The sequence below is a fragment of the Lagenorhynchus albirostris genome, chromosome 11 (genome assembly GCF_949774975.1).
Source record: "Lagenorhynchus albirostris chromosome 11, mLagAlb1.1, whole genome shotgun sequence".
NCBI lineage: Eukaryota > Metazoa > Chordata > Mammalia > Artiodactyla > Delphinidae > Lagenorhynchus > Lagenorhynchus albirostris.
In genome coordinates, this window is record NC_083105.1 from 58031806 (window position 1) to 58045535 (window position 13730).

At 46.7% G+C, this 13730-nt stretch overlaps 1 protein-coding gene across 19 annotated transcripts in view; it reads left to right on the top strand.

The window, feature by feature from the left end:
- The window catches only part of R3HDM2 (R3H domain containing 2), a 148218-nt gene that overhangs the window by 132512 nt on the left and 1976 nt on the right, over positions 1-13730 (top strand). For all 19 annotated transcript variants that reach the window (XM_060165801.1, XM_060165802.1, XM_060165803.1 and 16 more), the window contains 9 exons: positions 1016-1258; positions 1872-1998; positions 2858-3018; positions 3486-3640; positions 4821-4921; positions 10184-10353; positions 11357-11504; positions 12706-12803; positions 13154-13238. In XM_060165801.1, coding sequence (XP_060021784.1) covers positions 1016-1258; positions 1872-1998; positions 2858-3018; positions 3486-3640; positions 4821-4921; positions 10184-10353; positions 11357-11504; positions 12706-12803; positions 13154-13238 — 1288 coding nt within the window. The remainder of the gene's footprint in view (positions 1-1015; positions 1259-1871; positions 1999-2857; positions 3019-3485; positions 3641-4820; positions 4922-10183; positions 10354-11356; positions 11505-12705; positions 12804-13153; positions 13239-13730) is intronic.

Consider the following 13730-nt stretch of genomic DNA (forward strand, 5'->3'; position numbering starts at 1 on the left):
AGTGGTTTCTGAAGGGCAGGAGAACTCTAGGCAAGTGTCAGAGAACAGGGGTGGAAATGATTGCAAGAGGGAGTAAGGAGATGAGCAGCAGGCGTTGGGAGCCCACCAGTCTTTCCACTGCATAGGCAGAGCTGGGGAGCCACATGAACCCACCCATAATCCACGCAAGGTGTTGTCTGGGTCCTTTATTATAAAAACGAGATTTATGACAATGTAGGGGCCCTTTGTATGGTTGGAGGCATGAGGAAGACAGGAAATGGAAAGATTTTGTAGGGTTTTTTCCCTACTAATTTGTCCTGTTTTCTCTATATATAGAAGTTGTGTCATTGCTCCCATCTCCCCAGGACTAATTCTAATAAAGATCATAATCAGAGTGACCATTGTTACCCCATATGTGGTAGGGAGACTGGGTCTGGAGTTGGGCTTCAAACAGCTGTTCAATTCATTACAATTTAAAACACCCTATGAGGGCTTCCCTGATGGCTCAGTGGTTAAGAATCCACCTGCCAATTCAGGGGACACGGGTTCGAGCCCTGGTCCAGGAAGATCCCACATGCCGCGGAGCAACTAAGCCCGTGAGCCACAACTACTGAGCCTGTGAACCACAACTACTGAGCTGCGTGCCACAACTACTGAAGCCCACACACCTAGAGCCCATGGTCTACAACAAGAGAAGCCACTGCAGTGAGAAGCCTGCGCACCGCAACAAAGAGTAGCCCCCCTCGCCACAACTAGAGAAGGCCCGCGCGCAGCAACGAAGACGCAACACAGCCAAAAATAAATAAAATAAATAAATTAAAAAAAAAACACTTGTGAAAAAAATAAATAAAACACCATATGACAGGGGCTTAGGGCTAAAAAGCGCCTCCTAGGGCACACATGCAGGAGTGTCCCAAATTGGTGTAAGGAAGGAAGGCTGTAGAGAGGGCTACTATTTCTGTCTGTCTGTGGTAAAGCCAAAGACCTGGGGTTTGATATGACCTCAGTCTTTGGGTCTCCCTCACTCTCTCAACAGACAGATGATCTCAGCAACCCCTTTGGACAAATGAGCCTTAGCCGCCAAGGTTCTACCGAAGCAGCTGACCCATCCTCAGCTCTGTTCCAGCCCCCACTTATCTCCCAGCACCCTCAGCAGACTAGCTTCATCATGGCTTCTACAGGACAGCCCCTCCCTACTTCCAGCTATTCCACCTCTAACCATGCACCACCTACTCAGCAAGTCCTGCCACCCCAGGGCTACATGCAGCCCCCTCAGCAGGTGAGTGGCTTGGGTTCCCAGTTTAAATCACTAATTCAGGGACTTCCCTGGTGGTCCAGTGGTTAAGATTCCGTGCTCCCAATGCAGGGGGCCCAGGTTCGATCCTTGGTCGGGGAGCTAGGTCCCACATGCTGCACCTACAGCCCCCATGCTGCAACTAAAAGATCCCACATGCCACAACTAAGACCCAGCACAGCCAAATAAATAAATATTTTAAAAAAAATAAATCACTAATTCAGTTTGTCCAGTATTATAATCCTTCTTTCTTCCTCTAGTTTAGACAAATCAGAGGGGATAACTGTCCCCTACCTACCTCCATTTCCCCACCTTGACTTGAGAATTTTCTTTCTAGTCAGAAGGCCATCTTTCAAATAACACAAGTCCTTCCTGTTCTGTTTCAAACTTGTATACGAATGCTGCAATTGCAGGCCCAAAATAGCTCCGTTTACAGATTTCTGGGAATTTAATAGTTTGGGGGGTATTTAATAGTTTGGGGATGTTGAGGCTGAATTTGAGGGACTTTCTGATACATCTGTTTGGGTATTTAATAGTTTGGGGATGTTGAGGCTGAATTTGAGGGACTTTCTGATACATCTGTTTCCTCTTACCATAGATCCAGGTTTCTTACTATCCCCCTGGACAGTATCCTAACTCCAACCAGCAATATCGACCTCTCTCTCACCCGGTGGCCTACAGCCCCCAACGTGGTCAACAGCTGCCTCAGCCATCCCAGCAACCTGGTAAGAGGAACCGCTGATGTATGAAGGTAGTGAGTAAGGGAAGGGGGGAGACTGGGAAAGAGAATTACCTTCGCTGTTTAAAAAGCAGGGGGGGGGCTTCCCTGGTGGCGCAGTGGTTGAGAGTCCGCCTGCCGATGCAGGGGACATGGGTTCATGGCCCGGTCCGGGAAGATCCCACATGCCGCGGAGCGGCTGGGCCCATGAGCCATGGCTATTGAGCTTGCGCGTCCGGAGCCTGCGCTCCGCAACGGGAGAGGCCACAACAGTGAGAGGCCCGCGTACTGCCAAAAAAAAAAACTCATCAAAGAGCAGGAGGGACTTCCCTGGTGGCACAGTGGTTAAGAATCTACCTGCCAATGCAGGGGACACGGGTTCGAGCCCTAGTCTGGGAAGATCCCACATGCCATGGAGCAACTAAGCCCGTGCACCACAACTACTGAGCCTGCACTCTAGAGCCCATGAGCCACAACTACTGAGCCTGCGTGCCACAACTACTGAAGCCCGTGCACCTAGAGCCCGTGCTCCGCAACAAGAGAAGCCACTGCAGTGAGAAGCCTGCGCACCGCAACAGAGAGTAGCTCCCACTTGCTGCAACTAGAGAAAGCCCGTGCGCAGCAACAAAGACCCAATGCAGCCAAAAAAAAAAAAAAAAAAAGATAGATTTATTTTTAAAAATAAATAAAGTAAAAAGCAGGGGGTGCAGGGGGCGGGGGCGGCAGGAATGATTAGGGTCCTGAAGAGGAACCCGTGATCTCCAGAAAAAGAAAAAGTAAAATAGAAGGAAAATTACTGAGAGAGTGTGACCTCCTAAACATTGTTGATACTATGCTAATGTCTCCTCTGCTTTGCCCATCCCTAGGTTTACAGCCCATGATGCCTAACCAGCAGCAGGCGGCTTACCAAGGCATGATTGGGGTCCAGCAGCCACAGAACCAGGGCCTGCTCAGCAGCCAGAGGAGCAGCATGGGGGGCCAGATGCAAGGCCTGGTGGTTCAGTACACTCCACTGCCTTCTTACCAAGTGGGTGCATTTTGTACTAGGAAAGATCACCCAGTCCTTGGGATGAGGAAAAGGAGGACAGTTTCCCACATCCTCCAGTCTGACAACTCAAACACTAAAACATTGTTCACTTTACCCCTAGAATTTTTAGGTTTTCTTCCTCTGAGAGAAGGCCCAGAGAGTCTGAGAACAGTCTTTATTTAAATTGTTTGGTTTTTATATAGCCATGCAAACGAGTATATGCCCAGAAAAGTAGGATCTAGAGGAAATTAGGCTCCTTCCTGTACATCACATGCCCATGGGTGAGGTTTGGAGAGGAAGGCAATGGAGGTAGCTCTAAGCATTTCCTTTACTCAGGTAAGGAGAATAGGAGTCTCTAAAGGTAGGGAAGGAGGTTAGAGTGTCCTGGTCTAGTGATGACTAGAGGCTGTTCTTTGGATGAACTGTTTGGGAGTAAGAGTGGTCATTCTCTTCTTGTCTCCACCCAGGTCACAGTGGGTAATGACTCACAAAATGTGGTCCAGCCGCCTTTCCAGCAACCCATGCTGGTCCCTGCGAGCCAATCTGTGCAAGGGGGCCTCCCAGCAGGGGGCGTACCAGTGTATTACAGCATGATCCCTCCAGCTCAGCAGAACGGTACAAGGTGAGAACTCCCAGAGAGTTGGGGTGCATCTCCCACAGACCTTAGCAACTGTTGCACCATGGTTTTGTTTGCACTGGGAAAGAAAGGCAGGGGTAAAGATCCCAGTGATACCCTAAAGCAGGTGGAACATGAGGGAGTTCATTCTCCTTTTCTCCTTGTCATTTCGATATTTGCGTAAGAATTCATCAGCAGGAAAAATTCCTGCTTCGGAGACAGAGGCTTTATAATTTCCCCCATTTTTTGTTTTTCTAATCAGTGGGATTCAGAACTATGAGATAGAGACAGCTTATTATTTTAAAAAAGCAATTTGGAGTATACATATGTAAATTTCTCTGTGTACCTCTATATCCATGGATGAATCTGAGATAGCCTATTTCTATATGTCTATTTATATATATCTTAGTATAGCTCATAGCTAATAGAATTTTAGAGGTAGAAGTTACCTTAGAAATGTCTAAATATTTAGACATTTCTAAGTGTCTAATAGTCCACTCCCCTTGTTTTATTTTTCTCCCTTCTTTTATAAATGAGGAAATTCCAACTAAGGATGTTAAGAAACTTACCCAAAGTCACAGAAGTAGTTAGTAGAAGCAGAGCTGGGACTAGAACTCAAGTCTGGGCCTACCTCAATGTATTTCTGTATCTCTCTCAGTGTCCACATTTCTGTCTTTTTATGTGTATGTCTCCACGTTGTCTTGAGTTTTGTGAGATTTTTCCCCATTTGTCTTTAGTTGACTATATGTGTTTGCCATTGAGAAAATATCCTAAATCTCCTTAGTTATTTTTGCCCATCTCTCTCTAGCACTTTAGCCCTGTGTGTCTGTCTCTGGCATTCTCTTTGTGTTTCTGCTGTGTTTCTCAGAGCGTGTGTGTGTGTGTGTGTGTACGCACACGTGTATGTGTTTGGTGTTTCTACACTGTTGGGAAGAGCATGTGTTACTAACATTCCATCTGTAGCACTGATTAGCAGCTTCCTAATTGAAAGATGATCAAGTACAAATATATATAATTAACTTTGAACTGATGAGTGATTTTAGAAATTGCATGGCAAATTGGTCTGGGAATGGCTTGGAGCTGCCTTGACTTCCCACAGGGGAGGCTCAGGAAGCAACAGCTGTCTGCCAGGAGTTGCGTTCCTCCCTCTACCGCTTTACCACTCTTCTCTTCTCCATCTCCCCAGCCCTTCTGTGGGATTTCTGCAACCTCCTGGCTCTGAGCAGTACCAGATGCCTCAGTCTCCCTCTCCCTGCAGTCCACCACAGATGCCACAGCAGTACTCAGGTAAGAGGATAAAGAATTGAGGGGTCTTGGGCACTGGTGAGAGCAAACACTGCTGAAGGACTTGTGCTTTAGAGCTGGGAAGGACAAAGAGAGTTCAGGGATTGGCTCTGTCCCCAGCTGTGACCCCATCATGAGGGAAGACCAAAGTCCTAGCTGGCTGGTGTTTTCCAGAGGTGCTGAAATTGACCCCTCAAGAGGTGAGGTTGGTTGCCTGATCCCTATCCCTGGGGAGTCACATGTCGATTGAGTTCCTTGTTTTCTCTCCCTCTGCCTCTCCCTCTCCCTCTCCCTCTCCCTCTTTGCTGAATCCAGCACTACACTCACCACTCACATGCCTTTGAAACACAGAGTGCTTACTTCTGTCTGTTGCACTCATTCTTCCTGTAAACAGCTTTTCTTTTCTCTTGGGAGAAAACAAGGAAGGAGGCTGATAAAATGCTTTTAAAATGCTGATAAAATCAGCATTTTATCATAAAATGCTTTTAAAATCGTATCTTAGATTTGTTTAGTGGTTTTTCATATGTGCTCGGATATACTGTGTCATTTTCATTCTCACTACAACTTAGTGAAGAGGAAATTTAAGACTCAAAGAGAATAAATGACTTGCCTAAGATCACAGTCCTAGAGCTTGAACTTGGGTCTTTTCACTTTCTATAACCCATGCTACATCCTCAGTAACACATTTTCAACAGGTTTCTGTACTCTGTTCCTCCAGTAGGAAATAAATGGATATCATGTTAAATAGCTAAAGGCCTTCTTTGGAGGGGCCAGTTATCCCAGGTGAATAGACTTATGCCTTGCAGCCTCTCACTATCTGTCTTTGCCAAGAACTCCCCCAATACACCAAGTACAACTGCTCCTGTTTGTTTCCCTTTCACCCAACCCTGACATATCATTACACTGTAGTTAAGTAGACTTCACGGGTTCTGGAGGGGAGGAGGTTAAGGTAGCCTCCAGCCATCCCCATGCAGCTCTATTGTGGGAATGTCAGGGTTCCCTCTTCTGGTGAGAAGGAGGTATTTTGCCAATTTTTCTCATTTTAGAAATGGAATATTTTTCACATAAGATTTTCTGTACTCTATGTTAGGTGCTCTGGAGTAGATTCCAGAATTAAGCTTGCTTACAAGACATGATTAGTTCTTACCTTCAATGTAATGACTTCTTCCTTTATCCAGACCAACCATGGATCTTTTACAGGATGAGGTTTTAAAATTCACCAACCTTTACTACTCTTCATTACATTATTGGTCTCTCTAGCTGTTTCTCCTAGTGTCCGCCAGGGGCACTTGACCTTGAAATTCCCAGCGGGGTATGGAAATTATAGAAACCAGCTCCAAGAACTGCTGTAGCCTGTGGTGGTGCTTGGCACCTCAGGGCATTTTCTCTCCTGTTTGTTAAAATAAGTGTGTGTGTGTGCATATGGGTATACTTGTATGTGAATTTTTGTATATATCCTTAGTGGTATATCAGTATATCTGTTGGGTCTCCGCAGTTATGTCTCTTCATCTGCAAATACAAGATGAATTAGAAACAAATCAAGTGAGAATAATTTTTCAGTACCTACTCTGGACCTAGTGCTGGGTTAATTAAGTAAACTGAAACAGCTATTGTTCTGAAAGTTGGCAGCACTAGAGATCTGGACTGGGATTGGAAGGAGATAATCTAGGCTTTTCCCAAATTAATAGAAATAGACAAAACCCTCTCCATCATCTGATTTCCTTGCTGCTTTAGAATTTTCTGTTTTATTTCCTTTCCTTCTGGCTACCCTGATTGACCCTAGGCTTCTGACTGACCCCTTGTACTTTTCCTAGATGATGGGACCCTCTCTTCCACCCACATCATCTAAGAGACCTATTCACCATAGCATCAATCTTAAAAGTCTTCAATCCCTGCTCATGGGAATTTAAGAGGAAGTGGAAGAAAAGAAAAAGTGCTTCTTACACCTTCCTTTCCAGTTTTCCCTTTACTGGAAAGATAGAAGGCTGGCACTCCCCACAAGGGCTGCTATGTCACCTTCAGAGGACAGTCACCCGCCCTTCTCCCATGTAGCAACATGGTCACTTTTCCAAAAATAAAGGTAGGGATTAGGATTGGCTGTTCCTAGAGCAATTGTTCCAGTTTATTAATACAGTTTTGTAGTTGCCCAGTTTACCCCCAGGCCTGGACGTTAATTCCTCCGCTATGATATTAGATATAACCATAACCTCAGGAAATACTTTTCTTCCCACTAAAATAGTGACTTGCAGGTCTCTTGAGGTTTTTACAGGGATGCTTGTCTGGGGAAGAGGCACACAGACATGAAATGGCAGTGAAACCTATGCACAGACTCTCAACTCACAGTGACACAGCAGCAGGGCCAGAGTGAGGTACATACAGAAATAGCTTCTCACCTATTTACTGGCTCATTTTGTAGCTGAGGGCTTTCCAAAGCTGAGACTAACTCTTTTCAATCCCCACTCCCTGAAGATAACCCTCTCCCCCACCAAAAAAATGGAAAACTACGAAGATACTGTAGGATTCTGTCCTGTAGTTTGGGAAAGATGCCTGTGGGATTTTATTTCTCTGGACATTCCTTTCCATAAATTTGATTTCAGCTGGTAAGGAAGAAGCCTTATCAGTTTTCTACCTCAGCGATTTAAAAAAAAAAGCAAAAACTAAACAAAAGCAATTCTGCCAGACATAAATGTCATCTGTTTATATTTATGCGGTTTGCTCTGCCCAATCGACCTTTCTGCCCAGGTTTAATGATGCCACTTAAAAAGCCATTCACACGTTCCCTCTCCTTTCAGAGCTTTCAAGCTGAAATTGATTTCCTTATTCAACTCCCTTCTCCCCCTTCCCACTCCAACCCAGGCTCCTTCCCCCAACGTGATTATGTGGAAGCGCTGTCACTGGGCAGTGCTGTGGGGGGTTTTTGTTTTGGGAGATTTGGGGGTTTTTTGGCCACATGCATTAAGTAGCCACAGTTCAGCTGCTAATGGATGCCACCAGCTTCTGGCTTGAGGAAGAGAAGCATAAAAGTCATCTCATCAGCAGAGTAGTGCTCTCTGTCCTCAGCTGAGTGAAGATACAACACTCCAGGCCAGCCGGAGAGGACTCAGTGAGGGGAGGAGCTCAGGAATGAGGCTGCAACTAGGAACCCTGCCTTTGCTTTCCTTGCGATCAGAGAAAATAATATGAGGACTTTGTTCTCTTTCCCCCTCCACTTTAGCCCCCTAATAGCTCCTTACAGCTACATGTTGGTATTAGAAAGAACTTCTACTGCCTTGCTTATGCGCACACCCTACATACTCACACATCCTCTACCTTTTCCTGGCCCAGGGCAATAGGCTCAGGTTATAAGCTGCCTTCCAGAAAAGCTATACATTTGATTATTTTTACGTTGGCCCCCTCAGGTAGCAGTGAGTTGTCTGAATAAGATCAGTTGCAGTTTTGTGGGTAAAGAATATGGGAGCAGGTGCAGCTCTTAGGGTGGGGAAGTACAATGCCCAGAGCAACTATAGTAAAGGGGGAGTTGTTAAATGCATGACACCTCACAACTGTACAATTTTCCTGTGGCCCTTTTACAAGCCATGCTGATGAATACCCTGTCCTCTTTGGCAGGGGAAGGGGAGAGGTGAGCCTGTCGAGCCTGTCATTCTGAGTATTTGTGCTGTCTGATTATATGAGCCCTAGAGGATGGGGGTGGGCACAAACTGGGGAATAGGGTACAACAGATGCTGTGTCTACTGAGCTATTCTCTGAGACCTCCCACTGTTTCTTTTCCTTTCCTTTGACCGATGCTACCTGAGAAAAGCAATCACGCTCACTTCCCAGCATGACTGGTGCCCAGGGCAGAGACTGCAACATTTCCCAGCACAGGAAGCAGTGCGATGGCGGCAGCAGTGGCAGCCCCAGAGCACTGAGCCATGAAGGCAGCAGCATTGCAGCAGGTTTTCAAGCTAGCGACCCTCAGTCCCATTTCTCTACCACCAGACACACACATGAACTCAGCCTGTCCATCCACAGAAATATAGTCTGGAGGGTCAAGGGCAAAGCCTCATGCTGGACAGTCCCCCGTGGGGAAGCAGAGCTCCTGCTCATCTCTCCCAGCAGAAACTGTCTATCAAACTGCTTCTCCGTGACCCCTTACCTTGCTTTTCACCATGAGGAAGAGTCAGGACTTAATGTTCCTCCCATTGAGCCCTTTCCTTCCCCCAGACTGTGAGAGGGTAAGACCATATCTATGGTTGCCTGGGCTAAAACCTCAGGGCTGCATCCAGTCAGTCACCTTGAACCTGTCAGTAAAACCTTCAGAGAGTCTCACCCTCCCACTCCATTTCTGCTGTCACTGCTCTAATTCATAATCACTTTGTTTTGTTTCAGTAGCCTCCTAACTAGTCTTCTGGTCACTAGTCTCTCCCTCCCTTTAGCCATCTTACATTCGGCCACTTGGGTTAGCTCTCTGAAACACAAGTCCTGTTCCCAACACCTACAGGATACAACCCTTACCAGAATGTGCTTCAAACTCTGACACCAGCTATTTGTTTAATGTCTGACTCCCTAATAGACTGTTCATCCCATGGGGTAGAGACCAGTCTTTTTTGTTTGTTTGTTTTGTATACCCAGTGCCCAGCATAGGAACTGGCACATAGACAAATGTTCAATAAACATTTGTTGAATAAATGTATCTCATCTCCTGCTACTTCCCCTACATAGCCCCTGTGCCTTAGCACCTTGAATTATTTGTCATTTCCTGAGCATGACATACATCTCTATGCCATTCCCTCTACTTGAAATGTTCCCAGTTCACCCAACCCTTGCCCAAGAATTATATCCTGCACATTTATCTTCTGCAGAACAACCAGAGATCGCTGACTTATCTGCAGCCATTACCAGAAAAGCCTGCACGTGCCTGCAGCCCTGGCCCAGGCCCCAGACTGGGACCTGTACCATGCCCAGACATTTGAGCAGTCTGACCTGGGAACTTTGACAGAAATGAAGTAGTTTTCTGCCAAGCATACCAAAGTACCCCCCACCAGGTGAAGGCCAGGAGGGCATTGGCATCTTCCACTCAAACTTCCACTGGTTCGAAGTTTCCGCTGGTCTGAGAGAGAGTCAGAGACCAAATCAGCAACTGTCTCAGATTCCTGGCAGGACACAGTTTAAGTGACCCTGAAGCCAGTAGGTGGATTTGCTTACTGGCTTTCCCACTTAGGGTTAGCTGACAGGCCTAAAATGTAGTTTGAATGCACAACCAACTGCTTTTTTCCTGCCACCCAGGAGTGTCACCTTCTGGACCAGGTGTGGTGGTCATGCAGCTGAATGTCCCTAATGGACCCCAGCCCCCCCAGAACCCATCCATGGTCCAGTGGAGTCACTGTAAATATTACAGCATGGACCAGCGGGGGCAGAAACCTGGAGACCTGTACAGTCCTGACAGTAGCCCCCAGGTGAGTCCCTGCAACCCAGCTTTGTCTTAGCAGGGAGGTAACCAGATTCTTCTCAGGAAGTAATCTTTGCCATTGACTGAGCAACCTCTGTTACTTGTCTTTCCCTGGGCACTTTTTGGGAAGAAACACAAGAAATAGAGGAGAGCATCTTCTTTCAAGGAACCTAAGATTTAAGGTAGCAGATGGGACACATGCTTGAAAATGCTAAGGGAATACTTAAAACAGTATGTCAAAAAGTGGATGTTAAAATAATACAAACTGGGCTTCCCTGGTGGCGCAGTGGTTAAGAATCCGCCTGCCAGTGCAGGGGACACGGGTTCGAGCCCTGGTCCAGGAAGATCCCACATGCCACGGAGCAACTAAGCCTGTGCACCACAAGTACTGAGCCTGCGCTCTAGAGCCGTGAGCCACAACTATGGAGCACACGTGCCACAACTCCTGAAGCCTACGCGCCTAGAGCCCCCGCCATGAGAAGCCTGCGCACCGCAATGAAGAGTAGCCCCCGCTCGCCGCAACTAGAGAAAGCCCCCGCGCAGCAGTGAAGACCCAACGCAGCCAAAAATAAAATAAATTTTAAAATAATAATAACACAAACTAATTAGGGACTAGGGCTAGTTTGAAGGAGCAGTCTGACTTTGACAGAGTTCAGCAAGAGAAGTTTCCTGAGAGAGGTGACTTTTTTTGTTGTTTTGAGAGAGGTGACTTTGTTTTTTGTTTTTTGTGGTACGCGGGCCTCTCACTGTTGTGGCCTCTCCCGTTGTGGAGCACAGGCTCCGGACGCGCAGGCTCAGCGGCCATGGCTCACGGGCCTAGCTGCTCCGCGGCATGTGGGATCTTCCCAGACCGGGGCACAAACCCGTGTTCCCTGCATCAGCAGGTGGACTCTCAACCACTGCGCCACCAGGGAAGCCCATGAGAGAGGTGACTTTTAAGCCAAGCCACAGGAATATCCAGAGGGTAATGTTTGGGGTATGTATGATGTGTACTCCTCTCTCTCCCACAGGCCAACACACAAATGAGCAGCAGCCCTGTCACATCTCCTACTCAGTCTCCAGCACCCTCTCCTGTCACCAGCCTCAGCAACGTCTGCACAGGACTCAGTCCCCTTCCTGTCCTCACACAGTTCCCCCGTCCTGGGGGTCCAGCACAGGGTAAGGGGTTAGATAAGGGCTGGTTGCTGTCAAATTCACCATTCGCATCCCATTCCCAAGTGGGGAGATCGAGAGGGCAGCAACAGGCAGGGAAGCGGTGTGGCTGGTCATCCAACTCTGGCCCTGTTCAGGCCAAAGACACCTGCCCCTCTTTAGTGCTGCCCATAGTTAATTTACTCTAGATCTCCGTTAGATTTTTAGTATTTACTTCCAAGTCCCTGGTGACTATGAGCCAGGGAAAAGAAGTTCACTGAACTTTCTAATGAACAACCAAGAGTTTAATCCATCAGTACTGAGTCTGAGGGTTGGGAATATGGGGTGGTGTCAGAAACGGTATTTGTCAAAAACGTTATGGTTTTAGAAGAGGGAATACTGAATTTGAGTTAAAAGACTTGGGTTCAAATTCTAGTTCTACAACTAACTAGCTTTGTGATGTTGAACATGTTACTTAAACTTAAAATGGGACCTCAGTTTCCTAATATATAAAATGAGGTTAATCACACATAAGATGGAAATAATCTTATCTGCTTTCTGCCGTGGCTATCAAAAGCAGTATAAAAATAACATGAAAATATGGTTTAAAACTTCAGAGTGCTCTGAAATATAGTATTTATCACCAATAATAGGTAACACATGGTACTTAATATGTATCAAGCATTGCTATAAGTGCTTTACTTATAAGTACTTTACTTTATAGGTGCTATAAGTGTCTTATAGTCATTTAACCTCAGCAGTGCTAATGAGAGGAAAACATACCCAACATCCCATTTTCAGTAACAGAGCCAGGATTTGAACCTAGGCAGTCCGGCTGTAAGTCTGTGTTCTTCTCCACTGCATTGTATTGCCTCTCATGTGAGTCAGAAACTTGAGCCCTGGGTTTAAGGTGAGAAGAAACTATATGAGAAATAAAAGACAGTCATAAGGGTCTGTAGGTTTCCTCCAGGGCCTTTTGTCTTCAATGGACAGAGCCCTTCTTCAAAGGTGAAGGAACCTAATAACTCCTTTTGTCTGAGCTACAGCTGAAAGCCAAGGGGTTTAGGAAGAGAGACAACTCTTAAATCAGTGACATGGGCACTCCTATCATAGATGAAGTAGGAATAGTATGCATTGTTGCTGTCCATCTCCAAAGCCCCATGAAGTCTCATAAAAGTCATACCATGTAGTTCAAACTCCCAGAAAACCATCTGCTCTTCCTCCCTAGGTGATGGTCACTACTCCCTCTTGGGCCAGCCATTACAGTACAATCTGTCCATCTGCCCTCCCTTGCTCCATGGCCAGTCAACTTACACGGTGCACCAGGTAAGGGTGTCTCCTATCAGCCTTAGGGCCATCAGAGTCCCCTTCTCATCCAGGCCCCTGCTTCTGAGCCATCCACCTCAACTAGCTGGGTGGACAAGAGAGACAACACAGAGAGAATGGACGAAGTGGGAAGAGCCTTTACTCCACTCCTGTACGCATTCCTCTCACCCCTTCCCCAGTGCCAAGAGGGAGAGGCTCTTTGTTTCTCAGTGGCCACTCTCTGGCCAATCTGACTGCCTGGTGGGATGGGGTTCTCAGGGTTGGGTACTGCTCCTTAATCTCTCAGACAGACTGGGATGTAAGGCAGTCATTGTTTACCTAGAATGAGAGTTATCTTTCGAATGTTGAAGGGACAGAGTGGATTGAAGCATGGAAACCGGAGCAAGAGACAAGCACTCAAATCTGCCTCCACTGACCTGGGGACAACAGACGTTGGTGAGTGACAGGATGCTGAATTCCCAAAAGAAGGTGCTTAACCCCTCCAGCCTTGCATTACCAGCCCAGGATGGTGAGAAAAGCCAGCTTAGGGTAGGGAGTCAAAAGAGGACCTTTTCGTACTCAAAAGCAAGGAGAAGCTGGAGAAGTGAGGTGTCTCAGTCCTCCTTACCAAGCCATTCCAAGTCCTAGGGAAGATGAGGGTGAAAATTTGGAATAACACAATGATGGGGCTTGTTGAGCCTGCTATTAACAGACAACCTTGTGGAAGTGGTCCTGACGCTGATCTAGGATGTCTACCTTTGGTAGTTCTAGACCCAGTTTAGGAGAGGCTTGATAAGAGAATATGGGGGAGTAACTTTCCTCCTGCAGGCCTTCCATACTAGGCATAACAAGATCTCTTGGGGTTTCGCCTACTGGAGCAGTTTGCTAAACAAGGTAAGGAAGGGAAACTGACTTCCGTAGATGATAAGAAAGAGGAATCTACCTGGA